This window comes from Stigmatopora nigra, chromosome 19, assembly GCF_051989575.1.
Source record: "Stigmatopora nigra isolate UIUO_SnigA chromosome 19, RoL_Snig_1.1, whole genome shotgun sequence".
Classification (NCBI taxonomy): domain Eukaryota; kingdom Metazoa; phylum Chordata; class Actinopteri; order Syngnathiformes; family Syngnathidae; genus Stigmatopora; species Stigmatopora nigra.
The window spans coordinates 368686-385430 of record NC_135526.1 but is presented as its reverse complement, the minus strand read 5'-3'; the positions used below and the strand labels follow the sequence as shown (position 1 = coordinate 385430).

Here is a 16745-nt window from a genome sequence, read left to right as displayed (position 1 = left end):
GGAAAAGGTCAGCGACACGACGACGACGATGCCGCCCCGTACGTCCGTACGTTCGTCCGTCGGGACCCTACCTCACGTGGGTGATGATCAGGTTGGTCGGCGGGATGAAGAAGTCGCTGACCCGTCGGAAGGAGGTGCGGACGGCCCGGTGCACTTCGCCGACGCTGGCTTGAGGGATGACCTGGAAGAGGAAAAAAAAACAGCCGCGGAACACCACACTGGTAAGGATGAAATGGAAAGCAAAACGTAGCTAGGAAGAAAAAAAAAGTCGCTTAGAAGAAGGATCTGGTGGCTCCAATTCCGTCTAGGGGAGCCTGAGCCAGCCGGCGGCGCCTCCTCCCCATAGCTGACTTTTCTTTCTTTTCCAGCAACATCTTCAGAGGTGGCATTCCAGAGGAGCCAGCGCAAAACCCCGGAGGAGGTGACGGGACACAATAGCCAGAGGTAATGCGCTTTGGTGGCCTATTATCTCGCCTTAAGCTCCTTTTGGCAACACTTTAGCCGCTTTTCCCCCAAAGATCAGAATGGCTAAAAACAGGTAGTGATTGTCACTCGTGCTTTTTCCCTTTTTTGAAACGAAATGCAAAGCCTGCCATCGTAAGAGGTGGCGAGCAACTTATTTCTCGACTAAAAGCGTCATCCGCCAGAAGAGGGGTAAAAAAAACGGAAGGGAAGGGATTATTATGGCGAGCCGCCGCCGCCGCTGGCGCCCTTCCTTTTTTAATTAGACGCAGAAGAATTGTTTTGTCGTTAAAAAAGAAAGGAAAAAAAGATTCTCTGCCTCATTTAAGACCCCAAGCGCTAACTTCTAAACAACAAGTGCGCCTAAGCAAACAATGAAAGAATGTAATTATGCAGTCTGACGGCGGACGCCTCCAAATTGGGATGTAAATAGAAGCCCGACACTACCCGGGGGGGGGGGTCTTTTTTTAAAACAAGCCTTCTTCCCCTTTCCGGGCCGTCCGTCTTGGCCACCTCGGATGACAACAATGAGCGGACGTTGCCAGACCAGCTTCATTTGGGAAAATGCCAACTGTCACTCGACCATCAATCATTTTGCGGCGTCTCGTCATAGGGACGTTTTTCAATGCGCTAGCAAAAAGACAAAAATTGCGTTAAACACGGGGCCGTCTGAAAACCAGTAAAAGGTCACCTGGTTGAATCCCCAAGAAGAGCCGGTCAAGCTCGACTCAAATTCGTAATTGAAATGAGAAGGAAAAGAAAAAAATCCTGGCAAAGCATCCAGCGCGCTATTGTCGGGGGGCTCCTATTGGCCGTGCGTACCTGCAGCGTGGGGCGCGTCCGCTCCATGTCCCCCCACGTCAGCACCCACACTTGGTCGTGTGACTTGTCGTAGAGCATCTTGACGGGAAACGGATCGGTGGCCACGGCCTGCAAAACAGGCAAGCGGCCGTTAAGAATTTGCTTTTGAAGAGCCGCGTCGCCACGTACCAACAATCTCCCGTTTCTGTTTCCGGGCCGCCGGCTTCCAAAACCCACCACCACCACCGTCCCGACCGTCCAGACCGTCCCGACCCACCTGTACCACCCGCTGCGCCTGAATGTCCACCACCAGGATCCTGCTCTGGAGGGGCTGGCTGGCGTAGACGTACTTCTCTCGCACGTTGACGGCCGACGACCACACGCAGCGTTGGGGGGCCGGACCCTCGCCTTTGGGGCACATCTCCTCCTGCCATCCAGGGTAAGAACAGTGCTATTTGTAGCGGGAAGTGGCTAACGCCGCCGGCCTTATTGACTTTCTATCGATCTGTAATCCAATGACGGGCGGCCCCGTCAAAAAAGAAGCCCGATCCTTTTACGGAACAAGCTACTTTTAGCACCCTGGGCCCATTGTTCCGCTTCCCCGAGGATTAGCCGCCCGGCTATCCACGGCGTACGGCCCGCGGGGAAGCGCGCCGCTGATCCCGTTCAATTTGCGGCCGCCCCGCTCAAAATAGACGGAGGGAGGGGGGGGGGAGGGTGAGGGCCCGGATAATCCTCCCGGGACGCGGTAGAAGCCGATCGGGACCCGCCATCTTACCGGGGGAATCCACAAAAGCCAAAGAAAGAGCCCTCACGTAGGTGGCCAGGATCCTCTCGGAGCGGCGGATTTGCCGTCGTATCTCGCAGCGTCCCGGTCGGAGCAGCGTGATGCCCTCGTCGGAAAACACGTAGAACATGTTGCCCACGCTCAGACCTGAAAAACACCAAAAAAAAGGAAAAAAGATGCTTTAAATGTCGTCTCCTTTTTTTTTTTTTGTTGTGCAGGTCGACACCCTCAAAGTGCAAAGAATGGCAATCCCGTGCCGGCCGCTGCTTCGGGCTGGAAAAGGACCGACGGTCGGCGCGTCGCATTTTTGGAACAGGTAAAAAAAAGCCGGTGTATTTACCTTCCTCCCGCCACAGAATGTTGGCAACTGTAAGGCAAAAAAAAAAAAAAAGGGAACGGATGGGTCGGTCATCGGGTCCAGAAGCGGCGCGGCCAGATTGGCCGCGAGCGGCCGGCCAGTTTGGCCGCGAGCGGCCGGCCAGGTTTTGCTTACGCGTTTTCTTGGCCGAATCCTCCACGAAGAGCGACGAGATGTCCTCGTCCACGCCCACCTCGTTCTTGGCGATGCAGGTGTAGGCGCCCGTGTCCTCGTAGCGGACGCTGCCGATGAACAGCTCGCTGCCGTTGGCTGCCGGCAAAGAAAAGGAAAGGAAAGGAAAGGAAAGGAAAGGAAAGGAAAGGCCACTTAAATGTTACATGTGAACAAATTTGCCAAAAGAAAAGTGACCGGAGAGACCAGAGATGAAAAGGCGGCCCTTTTGCACCTTCCCTACGTGGTAACAAGTCACACAGAAGCGCGTCTCCCTTTTTCACGCTCTTAGCGCGCCGCTTCTCTTTGATATATCCCACGTCTTGCTCACATCAAAGAGCCGGGGAGAGAAAAAAAAAATGGCCTCCCTGCTTTGGGAAAAAGCTCCAGTCGTAGCGGATGACAAATCATCTTCAGCTCGCTGTGGTGATACTATATCACGACAAGACATCCACATCAATACTACAAGGTGTCTGAAAATGTTTGCCGGGCCATTCCCGCTGAACCTTTTTCGTTGGAAGGACCTCCAATTTTCCCCGTTTGTCTACAAACGTTACCGTTTCTGTCTGTGTGTCATATTTGCCGTTTCCATCTTTTGACTTTTTAACAAATGCCTTTCTAACACTCTTCCCAGGACCACGCAGGAAGGATTCAGCAAGCCGTCACCGTCGATGGCCGTCCTTGCCGTTTAGCTATGTGTAAGCCAGCATTTATTTTGTAAAAACAGACTGAGATTCCAAGCCAGGATGCCAGAATTTTTAAAGAAAAAAGCCTTACTTTACACTCTTCTTTTCTTTCTGGCTCACCTTTAAGAGAGAGCTGGTTGGCGGAACGCGGCTGCAGCTCGGCGCCGTTCTTCAACCACAGCAGCTTTGGGTCTGGGATGCCGTCGGCGCGGCAACGCAGGCTGGCCGACACGCCGGGCTCCTGGGCCTGCGTCTCCGGGTACACCAGGATCACCGGAGGGACTGCCGGGTACGAAAAAAACAAAAGAAAACAAAGAGACGGGAGCGTCAAGACCGCCGGCGACGTGGAATTACTCGGGATGAATCCTCACGGCCCACCGCTCGGGGGGGGGGGGGCGGCTTAGTGGCGGCTGCACCAATAAGATGTTGGACTGGTCGACGCCGCCCGGGGGAAAAAAAAATCTTGTGAGAGGATGTGGAGGATGAAAGACACCTCCGCTTTGCAAAAGCACCTCACAGCCAGACCAAATTCTGCCTCTTATTTTGGGGAGGGGGGGGGGGGGGGGGGTGAATATAGCTTTGGCATCCATCCCAGTCAACTCTAATAAGCCCAGAAAAAATGGCCGCAGCGCATTTGGGAAGGCACCGACAAAACTTCCAGACCTCCGAGGGGCCTCACGGGGGGGATTGGAGAAAGACTGACCGTTGACCTGCAGCACGTGCGTCTGGCGGAGGTCTTCGTAGCCGTAGGCGTGGCACGTGTAGTTGCCCATGTGGATGGTCGTCACCTTGGTGATGTACAGCGAGCCGTCGTCTCCAAAGTCCTACCAAACACAAACAACGAGGGGGGGGGGGGGGGGGGGGACAAATGAGTTAAGGGAGGAAGGATCCAACTTGGGAGTTGGACTGCATGTTCTTAAAGCTCAACGCCAATTCATGTTTCCAAATGGTGTTTTTTTTCTTTGTCTTCCAGATGAGCAGAAAAGAGATTGTCCATCCCGTTTTGACTGTGAGGGAGGGAGGGAGGGAAGCGGGCTAATGCGTTCCCGTTGGCCGCCAAATGAAAATGGCTGACTTGTAATGGTATGTCAACCTTTTATTTCATCAAAATGTATTCGGCGGCAAATGACGGCCCGCGGCATCTCGGCGCGGTTATTTGGCTCCGGCCGGCGTGGCTTTTGTGCCGCCCGACGACGACCTCGTCAAATAATCACATTCAAATTTCTTATCAAAGACTTGTTCTTTTGCCATTAAAGTGTCAGCGGGCCAGCGGCATGATAAAAAAGAAGATGCTTTTTCCTGTTCATCACGCCGCCGCCGCCATCGCCGCCACTTACATGCAAATCCAAGTCCTTCCGCGCTAATGAAATGAAAATACATTATTCATGGGGAAAATAAGAGAAGCCAAATTGTCAAAAGCCCACTTACGTTGATGTCTTCCAGGTCCAAGAAGTTGAGCACCACGCCGTTCCTCTTCCAGATGATGGGGGGGCGCAGCGTCCCCTGAACGCCGCAGGTCAGCACGGCGCTCAGGCCCACCGTCACCGACGAGACGCTCACGCGTCGCTCCTCCGCCAGGCTCAGCCGGACCACCTCTGCCGCCGACGACCAATCCGAGTGACCAATCCAAGTGACCGTGGGGGAGAGAAAAGGGTGAGAAAAAGAAAACATTCGACTAACTGCTAACTTTTTCAACGCCAAACTTTTCTCCCTCAGGTCCTAATGCCGAGTCCTAAGTATGATCTGGAGACAAAACAACAGATACTACTCCCCAATCCTGTGAAATGGTGGCCCAGTGGATAAGTCACCAGTCTGCCACCTCTGTGGTCCTGGGTTCAAGTCCCGGTGCGTGCAAAGATTTTCACACTATTATTCAGGTAAATGAACAAGGTAAAATTACAAGTACTACTGCTTTCTCCCACAGGGTGGTGGCCCAGTGGCTAAGTCATCAGTCTCCCATATCTGTGGTTGGTGGTTCAAATCCCAGTGCAGGCAAAAATTTTCCCAATATTATTCAGGTAATTGAAAGAGGTAAAAGTACAAGTACTACTGCTTTCTCTCACAGGGTGGTGGCCCAGTGGATAAGTCATCAGTCTCCCACTTCTGTGGTCCTGGGTTCAAGTCCCAGTGCCTGCAAAGATTTTTCCACTATTATTCAGGTAAATGAAAGGGGTAAAAGTACAAGTACTACTGCTTTCTCCCACAGGGTGGTGGCCCAGTGGCTAAGTCATCCGTCTCCCACATCTGTGGTTGTTGGTTCAAATCCCAGTGCAGGCAAAGATTTTCCCAATATTATTCAGTTAAAAGAATAAGTTAAAATATCTAAGTGTTTAAGTGTATAAGTATAAGTATTCAATGGTGGATGAAGCATTTTGTCCAAAAAATGACTAAGTGTTTCACCCCATTTCCTTGGATAAAACGTTTCAACACCCTTGTATAAGTGGGGCACGAGTTGGTGTTGTGGGTTGCACACTCGCCTTTGCACCGAGAGAACGTGAGTTCGCTTCCCGGTGTCGGCGGTTCACTGACCAAGCAAGCGGTCGAGGGTCGGCCGAAGGCCGACCCGAGAACGCCTTTCGCACATACAGGTCCATCAAGTGTCTTCCGAACTGCCGAAGGCAGTTCGGAATATAACCTTTTGCTGAAAAGTATGACTAAGTGTTTAATAAAAATTAAAAAGTTTTTCTCTTTTTTTTTCTCTTCTTCTTATTCCATTTTCCAGACCACTTGGTTCGGTGATCAGCCAAAGGGCGACAGCGGGAAGCGAACCCAGGTCTCCCCGGCGGGAGTCCAGTGCACTAACCTCTGCGCCAACCAAGTGGCTACACTTTCCTACGTCAGCATTTCAGTGTCTTGAGTACAAGTCCACAGAAACGACTAAGGGAAAAAGTGTCCGAACCGGGAATTGAACCCGGGTCTCCCAGACGAGAGACGGGTGAGCTAACCACTATGCTACCAAGTAGCTACACTTTCCTATGTCAGCATTTGAAGATCTTCACTGCAAATATATGGAAACAAAAAAAGGCTTACCATACTATGTCATTTTTTTTTTATCAAAAAGCCTTACTATACTATGTCGTTTTTTTGAAGAAAAGGCCTTACTATGCTATGCCGTTCTTTTTTAAGAAAAAGCCTTACTATACTATGTCATTTTTTGAATCAAAATGCCTTACTATACTATGTCGTTTTTTTGAAGAAAAGGCCTTAGTATACTATGTCATTTTTTTGAAGAAAAAGCCTTACTATACTAAGTAGAGTAAGGCTTTTATTTAAAAAAAAAAAACGACATAGTATAGTAAGGCTTTTTGATTCAAAAAATGACAAAGTATAGTAAGGCTTTTTTCTTCAAAAAAACGACATAGTATAGTAAGGATTTTTTCTTCGAAAAAACAACATAGTATAGTAAGGCTTTTTTCTTCGAAAAAACGACATAGTATGTTAGGGCTTTTTCTTTAAAAAAAAACGACATAGTATAGTAAGGCTTTTTTATTCAAAAAACGACATAGTATAGTAAGGCTTTTTTCTTCGAAAAAACGACATAGTATAGTAAGGCTTTTTTCTTCGAAAAAACGACATAGTATAGTAAGGCTTTTTTCTTCGAAAAAACGACATAGTATAGTAAGGCTTTTTTCTTCAAAAAATGACATAGTATAGTAAGGCTTTTTCTTCAAAAAAAAAAGACATAGTATAGTAAAAAAAGCCTTACTATACTATGTCGTTTTTTTTTTGAAGAAAAAGCCTTACTATACTATGTTGTTTTTTTTTTTTAAGAAAAAGCCTTACTATACTATGTCGTTTTTTTGAAGAAAAAGCCTTACTATACTATGTCGTTTTTTGAATAAAAAAGCCTTATTATACTATGTCGTTTTTTTGAATCAAAAAGCCTTACTGTACTGTACTATGTCGTTTTTTTTGAAGAAAAAGCCTTACTATACTAAGTCGTTTTTTGAATAAAAAAGCCTTACTATACTATGTCGTTTTTTTTGAATCATAAAGCCTTACTATACTATGTCGTTTTTTGAATAAAAAAGCCTTACTATACTATGTTGTTTTTTGAATAAAAAAGCCTTACTATACTATGTCGATTTTTGAATAAAAAAGCCTTACTATACTATGTCGTTTTTTTTAAGAAAAAGCCTTACTATACTATGTCGTTTTTTGAATAAAAAAGCCTTACTATACTATGTCGTTTTTTTTAAGAAAAAGCCTTACTATACTATGTCATTTTTTGAATAAAAAAGCCTTACTATACTATGTCGTTTTTTTTTGAAGAAAAAGCCTTACTATACTATGTCGTTATTTTAATCAAAAAGCCTTACTATACTATGTCGTTTTTTGAATAAAAAAGCCTTACTATACTATGTTGTTTTTTGAATAAAAAAGCCTTACTATACTATGTCGATTTTTGAATAAAAAAGCCTTACTATACTATGTCGTTTTTTTTAAGAAAAAGCCTTACTATACTATGTCGTTTTTTGAATAAAAAAGCCTTACTATACTATGTCGTTTTTTTTAAGAAAAAGCCTTACTATACTGTGTCATTTTTTGAATAAAAAAGCCTTACTATACTATGTCGTTTTTTTTGAAGAAAAAGCCTTACTATACTATGTCGTTATTTTAATCAAAAAGCCTTACTATACTATGTCGTTTTTTGAATAAAAAAAGCCTTACTATACTATGTCGTTTTTTTTTTTAAAGAAAAAGCCTTACTATACTATGTCGTTTTTGGAATAAAAAGGCCTTATTATACTATGTCGTTTTTTTGAAGAAAAAGCCTTACTATACTATGTCGTTTTTTGAATAAAAAAGCCTTACTTTACTATGTCGTTTTTTTTAAGAAAAAACCTTACTATACTATGTCGTTTTTTGAATCAAAAAGCCTTACTATACTATGTCGTTTTTTGAATAAAAAAGCCTTACTATACTATGTCGTTTTTTCGAAGAAAAAAGCCTTACTATACTATGTCGTTTTTTGAATAAAAAAGCCTTACTATACTATGTCGTTTTTTGAAAAAAAAAGCATTACTATACTATGTTGTTTTTTTTTTAAGAAAAAGCCTTACTATACTATGTCGTTTTTTGAATAAAAAAGCTTTACTATACTATGTCGTTTTTTTTTGAAGAAGAAAAAGCCTTACTATACTATGTCGTTTTTTGAATAAAAAAGCCTTACTATACTATGTTGTTTTTTGAATAAAAAAGCCTTACTATACTATGTCGTTTTTTGAATAAAAAAGCCTTACTATACTATGTCGTTTTTTTGAAGAAAAAGCCTTACTATACTATGTCATTTTTTGAATAAAAAAGCCTTACTATACTATGTCGTTTTTTTTTGAAGAAAAAGCCTTACTATACTATGTCGTTTTTTTAATCAAAAAGCCTTACTATACTATGTCGTTTTTTGAATAAAAAAAGCCTTACTATACTATGTCGTTTTTTTAATCAAAAAGCCTTACTATACTATGTCGTTTTTTGAATAAAAAAAGCCTTACTATACTATGTCGTTTTTTTTTTAAGAAAAAGCCTTACTATACTATGTCGTTTTTTGAATAAAAAAGCCTTATTATACTATGTCGTTTTTTTTTTAATCAAAAAGCCTTACTATACTATGTCGTTTTTTTGAAGAAAAAGCCTTACTATACTAAGTCGTATTTTGAATAAAAAAGCCTTTCTATACTATGTCGTTTTTTTTTTATCAAAAAGCCTTACTATACTATGTCGTTTTTTGAATCAAAAAGCCTTACTACACTATGTCGTTTTTTCGAAGAAAAAAGCCTTACTATACTATGTCTTTTTTTCGAAGAAAAAAGCCTTACTATACTATGTCGTTTTTTTGAATCAAAAAGCCTTACTATACTATGTCGTTTTTTGAAGTAAAAAGCCTTACTATACTATGTTGTTTTTTGAATAAAAAAGCCTTACTATACTATGTTGTTTTTTTGAATCAAAAAGCCTTACTATACTATGTCGTTTTTTGAATAAAAAAGCCTTACTATACTATGTCGTTTTTTTGAATAAAAAAGCCTTATTATACTATGTCGTTTTTTTGAAGAAAAAGCCTTACTATACTATGTCGTTTTTTTTTTAAGAAAAAGCCTTACTATACTATGTCGTTTTTTGAATAAAAAAGCCTTATTATACTATGTCGTTTTTTTTAATCAAAAAGCCTTACTATACTATGTCGTTTTTTTGAATAAAAAAGCCTTATTATACTATGTCGTTTTTTTGAATCAAAAAGCCTTACTATACTATGTCGTTTTTTCGAAGAAAAAAGCCTTACTATACTATGTCGTTTTTTGAATAAAAAAGCCTTACTATACTATGTCGTTTTTTTTTAAGAAAAAGCCTTACTATACTATGTCGTTTTTTGAATAAAAAAGCCTTACTATACTATGTCGTTTTTTGAAGAAAAAAGCCTTACTATACTATGTCGTTTTTTGAAGAAAAAAGCCTTACTATACTATGTCGTTTTTTTTGAAGAAAAAGCCTTACTATACTATGTCGTTTTTTGAAGAAAAAAGCCTTACTATACTATGTCGTTTTTTTTGAAGAAAAAGCCTTACTATACTATGTCGTTTTTTTTGAAGAAAAAGCCTTACTATACTATGTCGTTTTTTTTTAAGAAAAAGCCTTACTATACTATGTTGTGTTTTGAATCTAAAAGCCTTACTATACTATGTCGTTTTTTCGAAGAAAAAAGCCTTACTATACTATGTCGTTTTTTGAAGAAAAAAGCCTTACTATACTATGTCGTTTTTTGAAGAAAAAAGCCTTACTATACTATGTCGTTTTTTGAAGAAAAAAGCCTTACTATACTATGTCGTTTTTTTTGAAGAAAAAGCCTTACTATACTATGTCGTTTTTTTTGAAGAAAAAGCCTTACTATACTATGTCGTTTTTTTTTAAGAAAAAGCCTTACTATACTATGTTGTGTTTTGAATCTAAAAGCCTTACTATACTATGTCGTTTTTTCGAAGAAAAAAGCCTTACTATACTATGTCGTTTTTTGAAGAAAAAAGCCTTACTATACTATGTCGTTTTTTGAAGAAAAAAGCCTTACTATACTATGTCGTTTTTTGAAGAAAAAAGCCTTACTATACTATGTCGTTTTTTTTGAAGAAAAAGCCTTACTATACTATGTCGTTTTTTTTGAAGAAAAAGCCTTACTATACTATGTCGTTTTTTTTTAAGAAAAAGCCTTACTATACTATGTTGTGTTTTGAATCTAAAAGCCTTACTATACTATGTCGTTTTTTCGAAGAAAAAAGCCTTACTATACTATGTCGTTTTTTGAAGAAAAAAGCCTTACTATACTATGTCGTTTTTTGAAGAAAAAAGCCTTACTATACTATGTCGTTTTTTGAAGAAAAAAGCCTTACTATACTATGTCGTTTTTTTTGAAGAAAAAGCCTTACTATACTATGTCGTTTTTTTTTGAAGAAAAAGCCTTACTATACTATGTCGTTTTTTTTTAAGAAAAAGCCTTACTATACTATGTTGTGTTTTGAATCTAAAAGCCTTACTATACTATGTCGTTTTTTCGAAGAAAAAAGCCTTACTATACTATGTCGTTTTTTGAAGAAAAAAGCCTTACTATACTATGTCGTTTTTTGAAGAAAAAAGCCTTACTATACTATGTCGTTTTTTGAAGAAAAAAGCCTTACTATACTATGTCGTTTTTTGAAGAAAAAAGCCTTACTATACTATGTCGTTTTTTGAAGAAAAAAGCCTTACTATACTATGTCGTTTTTTTTGAAGAAAAAGCCTTACTATACTATGTCGTTTTTTTTGAAGAAAAAGCCTTACTATACTATGTCGTTTTTTTTTAAGAAAAAGCCTTACTATACTATGTTGTGTTTTGAATCTAAAAGCCTTACTATACTATGTCGTTTTTTGAAGTAAAAAGCCTTACTATACTATGTCGTTTTTTTAAATCAAAAAGCCTTACTATACTATGTCGTTTTTCACGTCCTGGGAAAGGATATGGACCGCGGGGCCGCTCTTTTTATCACGTCTGACGAGGTTTCCACTTAGATTAGTGGCGGTGGTTTCTGAGTCGGTGGTGTTCCGGGACGAGGCGTTGTGGATTTGCTCCCCCGACGGATGATGCTCGGCGGTGTCATCCTTTCCTTCCCGGATGTTTCAAGGTCGTTTAAAAGGAGGGAACCAATATTTATCTATAACGAGAACGGGATGGGTCTCTGTTGGGCTGAAGCGGGCTTGGGAGGGGGAGAAGAGAGGGGGGGGAAAAAGCCTTTGCCGGCGCAAATCTTCCTGGCCATCTCCGTCTTTGGCGAGCGGCGCCGATTGATTAGCCCGGCTCCCGCCCGGCGTCCCCGGATGCTCAATTACCGGCTCGCTGGCTTGCGGGGGAAGAGGAAAAAAAAGAGAGAGAAAAAAAGGTGGCCAAGTGAACGGCCGCCATCATTTCCCAGATAATGTCATGACATCCTTGCTCGGCCATGCGCGCCGTCCGCCCGCCCGCCCCCGGATACGCCATTTGTTCCCCGCTCGTGTCAGAATGGGTTCGGGACGGCCGCCTTTAGCTGGACGACGACCTGCTCTTGGTTTTCTTTTATCCCGCAATCCATCGACGGACGGAGACGGCGTGGCTCTTGTCATCCCATAGTATAGTAAGGCTTTTTTCTTCAAAAAACGACATAGTATAGCAAGGCTTTTTTGCCTAAATTGTCCGGGTAAAATGGCATGAGATATCCGTATTGAAGTTCCCATTGATGGCTCCTCTAGTGGACGCTTAGCGCGCTCCCTGTGGAGCCGGGAGGCCAAACCATTGGCGATAAGAAGCGCTAGCGCAGAAGAAGAAAGGCCACGGGGGCCATTTTGCACGTCTGCGACTAACGACGGCCGCCCGGGCTCGGCCACGCGCCGCCGCCATACAAAGAAAAGTGGACTTACGGAAGGCGGTGTAGAACTCGTGCAGGCTGAGGTGTCCGTCGTTGTTGTAGTCGTCGTAGCGCAGCAGGTCTCGCGTGCCGCATCGCGGCAGCTCTTCTTTGACGGAGATCTGACAAAGCACAAGACACTTGAGAGGCCTAGACCAAGCGGTTGCCCCTTACAAAGCAGGCCATGTTGGGAAGCTTTCTTCGCAACAAAATCCAAGACACAAAACCAAGTCATTTAGGCGAACACAAACGATGGCTAATCCGAAAATGAAGAGCAAACAAGGATGTAAACAAGCATCGTGAAGGCAATATTGGGGCGGATTAGCTGGTCCATCCACGTCCCGCGGCCGCCGTCGCTCCGGCTTTATCTACGCCGATTGATTGTCTACGGCGGCGGCGGCGTGCACGCGGGGAGGCGGATTAAAAAGGGACGTGACAAATTTCCTTTCTGCGTTTCAGAGCCTGCGGCGGGCTGGATGGAGGGAGGCCGGCAGGCTAGCGTTGGTTCATTGCTTCCTCCTATAGCGTTTCATCCAACCGCCGGCAATAAATATGCGATGCAGGGCGCGGGGGGGAGGGGTGGGGGTGGGGGAGTCGATGGGTCGATGGGTGGCCCACCTTGTCCAGTTCCTCGCCAATCAAGCGTCCGTCCCGGTCCACGTCCAGGTACTGGAACATGGCGTCGGCCAGCAGTCGCCGGGCCTCCATGTCTCTCTGGCGCTCGGGTTCGGCCCCGGGGTCGCCCGGCTCGCTCTTCATGTCCAGCAGCGAGCTTTTCAGACGGTTGTACTCCGACATGGTGCAGGCGCTACCTGCGATAAAAGCAATAAGAGACAAAAACAATGGATTATGCTGACGTGAAAGAAGGGCGGGAAATCAAAGAGTTTGGGGCCATCGATGACTTGATGGAAAAATGGGGGAATTTACAGAATAGCAAAGGGAAGGAAATGTGGGTGGTTAACGTCGCAAACAGAGGATTAGCGAGGGCAAAATGCCCTCATTTTGCCCTCGCTAATCAACTGCCGGCAAATGTAAACAAAGGCAAAAGTTATTATTTTTGGCGAGCCAAGAAATAAGGCAGCTAAATGAGTTGGCGCCGACGTCACCACTGGCGCATTCAAAAAAATCGATGAGAAATGATCTTTTTTCATCTCGACTTAGACTGGGAAAATGATTTTTTTTCCTTCTTCTTTATTAATGCGCCGACGTGGTGCTGCTCAAAAGTAAGAGTGCGAGAAACTATCTTGCTGACGCCACACCAAAAACTCAAAAGTGGCTTAAGTGAGCGCGCTCATTCGGCTCTGACCTCAGATAGACTTTTCAAAAAGACCAAATGAACGGTGGACCGCTTGACAAAAGATGGGACTTTTTCCTCATCTACGTGCGTGCCTGCGTGCGTGCCTGCGTGGGCTTTGGAGAAAAAGAAAGAAAAAAAACAATCACGGCGCTCAAAGTAGGTCAAGTGGCGAGTGGCGCGGCGAGTGGCGCGGCCTGGGGAATTTACAAGGTGACACGCTGATTGATGAACGCGCCCCTTTCCCTCCCATCTTCAATTAGCGCCTCCAATAAACGCATGGATCCGTCACCACGACGGCGGCGGACGAGCCTTCGCTTCGGTCGAGGGAGACAGCCCCCCTCCCCCGGTCAAAAGCCACGGGCGCGGGGCCGCTACGAGTTTTGCAAGGATTCCCCACGGCGGCCCACGGGGAAAAGGTTCTTCTTCCCCATTCTCTTTCATTCCGGCGTTTCGATTTGGAATTCCGACATTGGCCAGATGGAATCCGTTTGATGGCAGCCGACTGAATGGACGCGGCCTTAACGCCGAGGCGGGAGATTACATCATGGCGGTTAAGAGTGGCTCATTAACAACTCAGGGGCTGCCGGGGGCTCTTCCAAATGATGAAAAGGTGACCTGGAAAGGGGCTGGATTTCAGCAACGGGATCCCTTTTCTCCGCCCGTGGGGCACAATGGGGCCCATTTACGTCACAGCACACCGCCCACAAAACAATTCAGGGACACGACGCGCATCGCCATTGACGCGTGAACTCGCTGAAAGAGATGTCAGTAGTTTACGCGAGCCAAACGGAAGGCTGTGGTTGCCAACGGTCCTCAAACACACCCCGAGCCAGGTATCCATTCTATTTATAGTCCCTATAGAGATTGCGGGAGTAGCGATACACGCACCAAGCGGGAAGTGTCCCTTTGCCCGGTTCCCATGGCAACAAGCCCAAAAGGAAGGTGCTAGGTGGCGGCGGGTGGAGGGGGTGGGGGGGGGGGTGGATTGACGACGACCATCCCTCACAAAGAAGGGGGGGGGGGGCTGTGCCGGATTGCCCTTAGACCGGCCCGAACCAGTGTGGACATGTAATACGTCGCGAGGGAGGGAGGGAGAGAGAAGGCAAGGGAGCATACGACCGCCACAAACGTGTGGAAAAGAGGTACAAGAATGAAGTCCCTCCCTTCTCCCCAACTTAGTTCCTTAGCATCCAGATACCACTAAGTGCTACCAAAGCCATCATTTAGACAGAAGTTGACACTGAGCAAAAAAAATTAATAAATAAAAGGGCTACCCCATTATTTCCTCACGTGTGTGTGTGTGTCTGCCACGTCTTATTAATGAATGGCCTGGTTCCGCGTGTGTGTGTGGCGTGGAGATTACAGCTGCTTATTACTAATAGTCGGCGGTTAATGGAGTGCTCTCCGAGCGCCGTTCACTCACGGAGCGTCTTGTGTGTTCAGAACACGTCCAGGATTAGCCGCGGAAAAAAAAAAAAAAGCGAGGTGCGCCCGCCCGCCCGCCCGCCTGCCTACATGCGTGTGTCCGTCATGGCACGCTCTTATTAGCGTGGCATTCCGTTGCAAAAGGGAGCCTTGTGGCAAAGTGCGGCGTGACCAAAATTCGGGCCAAAGGACGCTTTTCCCACGCTGGAATATTATTAATTAGAAAAGCCATCTCCGTAATAGAGCGCCAACCACGCATTTCTCATTTCACCACATCCTCGCAGACGGCAATTTTAGCAGACGGCGAGCGGAGGCCAACGGAGGCCTCGGGAGAGACCACTGGCGCCACCTGTGCCGCTAAAAACAACAAAAAGGGGTCAGTGGCATCCATCCGCGACGCCCGCGTCCTCAGAGGAAATCACCGGGGCTTATCTGAACAAAAAAAAAAAAACAGGAAAAAAAAAGTCTGAAGAACAATAACTCGCGTGGCTAGCTAACTTTGCTCGGGCAGCTGCCGATGGTGGCTGCTTTCCTCCCCGCGGGTCCTGGAATTAGAGTCAGCGGCGATGCAAATAGAGGCGTCCCCCCCCGGAGGTGGCTAATAACGGGAGCCAAGGGCAACGTGACACATTACGCTACACTTTCTGTAGGGGAGATTGATGAGGGAGGCCGCCGCCCAACCCTAAAAATAGGCTCTAACTAGTGGTCGCTTTGGGAAACGCCAAACCCAAACACACACACACACGCTTTAGGAAATTGAAAAGAAAAGTGCTTATCGTTCAAGGTTAGGGACATTGAAAAAAATCATAACGGCGGTTTGGCAAATTTGGGCCGCCGCTGGAGGCAGCTTTTGTTTTTGTTTGCTTTTTGGGGATCCGTGGCCGCCTTCGCCAGCATCCGCTAGCGGCGTCACAGACTGCTAAAAAAAGCCGTATTGGAGGCGCTCAAAGGCATTTTAAAAAAGACGTCAAGTATAAAAGGAGCCGCCACAAAGATGACAAGCCAATCAAAGTCATTAATAACATAACATGTGCCACCATTGTGTGTTAACAGCGGGACGGACACTCCTGCCAAGTGGAATTCTTTCCTCCCGCCTGTCGCCTTTTTCACTTGATTAAAAAAAATAAATAAAAAAAAAGCCAGCCAGAGAACAAAGACGCACAGATTCTAACCCGCCAAGACCAATTCAATAGAGACAAACCGCGCACGCTTGATTTTTGGGGAAACAAAGATTGGATTTTTTCGGAGGGTGATAAAGTCGCAACGCCACCTTGAAATCATGTAAATAAAGCAATACGGGCGGCCTGGAAACGGATGCTATTAATCCCGCCCGCCCGCCCGCCGTCTGCTATGGATCTCGTCAAAGGTCAACGTGTACGTTGAAGCTTTCTTTCGGCGGCTTATCGATCCGCCCACCTTCCTTCTTTCCTTCCTTCCTTCCTTCCTTGCTTCCTTCCTTCCTTCCCACCGTCTCGTAGGTGTCAACATCCTCTACAAAGCGGACGATATAGCCTGCACTGTGCAGTCAAATACAAGTTAGCATTTCTAGCTAGTTGACAAAATAGGACTAATAGTTTCTCCATCCATGGCCCCGCGGTGCCGATATTTGGAAGTCTATGGCCTTGAAGGGCAGTCAAAGGTCAGCGTGGACCTGTCGACGCCGACGAATTAAAAGGAAGAGATGCAATTGACATTTGTCTGGCATAGCGACTGGCAAGTTTTTGCGTCATAAATGATGCATGGGCATTTTCACGGGCTTGTTTGCAGTTGTTACCGCGGCGCCGCGCACTGAATAAGTCATGAATATAAGTCTTCTTTTTTTATGATCTGCCATTTTTTGCCATTCACAACCGTT

General features: G+C 44.9%; 1 protein-coding gene and 1 long non-coding RNA gene across 2 annotated transcripts in view; one reads left to right on the top strand and one right to left on the bottom strand.

The window, feature by feature from the left end:
* The window catches only part of fstl4 (follistatin-like 4), a 34478-nt gene that overhangs the window by 1602 nt on the left and 16131 nt on the right, over positions 1–16745 (bottom strand). The window contains exons 5-15 of the mRNA XM_077740461.1: positions 12787–12980; positions 12182–12290; positions 4694–4860; positions 3969–4089; positions 3386–3547; positions 2544–2678; positions 2391–2417; positions 2079–2197; positions 1541–1690; positions 1285–1392; positions 72–181 (exon numbers count right to left, since the gene is read on the bottom strand). Coding sequence (XP_077596587.1) covers positions 72–181; positions 1285–1392; positions 1541–1690; positions 2079–2197; positions 2391–2417; positions 2544–2678; positions 3386–3547; positions 3969–4089; positions 4694–4860; positions 12182–12290; positions 12787–12980 — 1402 coding nt within the window. The remainder of the gene's footprint in view (positions 1–71; positions 182–1284; positions 1393–1540; positions 1691–2078; positions 2198–2390; positions 2418–2543; positions 2679–3385; positions 3548–3968; positions 4090–4693; positions 4861–12181; positions 12291–12786; positions 12981–16745) is intronic.
* On the top strand, positions 944–6497 carry LOC144212512 (uncharacterized). Its single transcript, XR_013329778.1, has 9 exons — positions 944–1702; positions 2269–2366; positions 3214–3277; positions 3393–3554; positions 4239–4348; positions 4709–4918; positions 4982–5110; positions 5190–5424; positions 5988–6497. It is a non-coding gene; the product is annotated as an uncharacterized LOC144212512 (long non-coding RNA).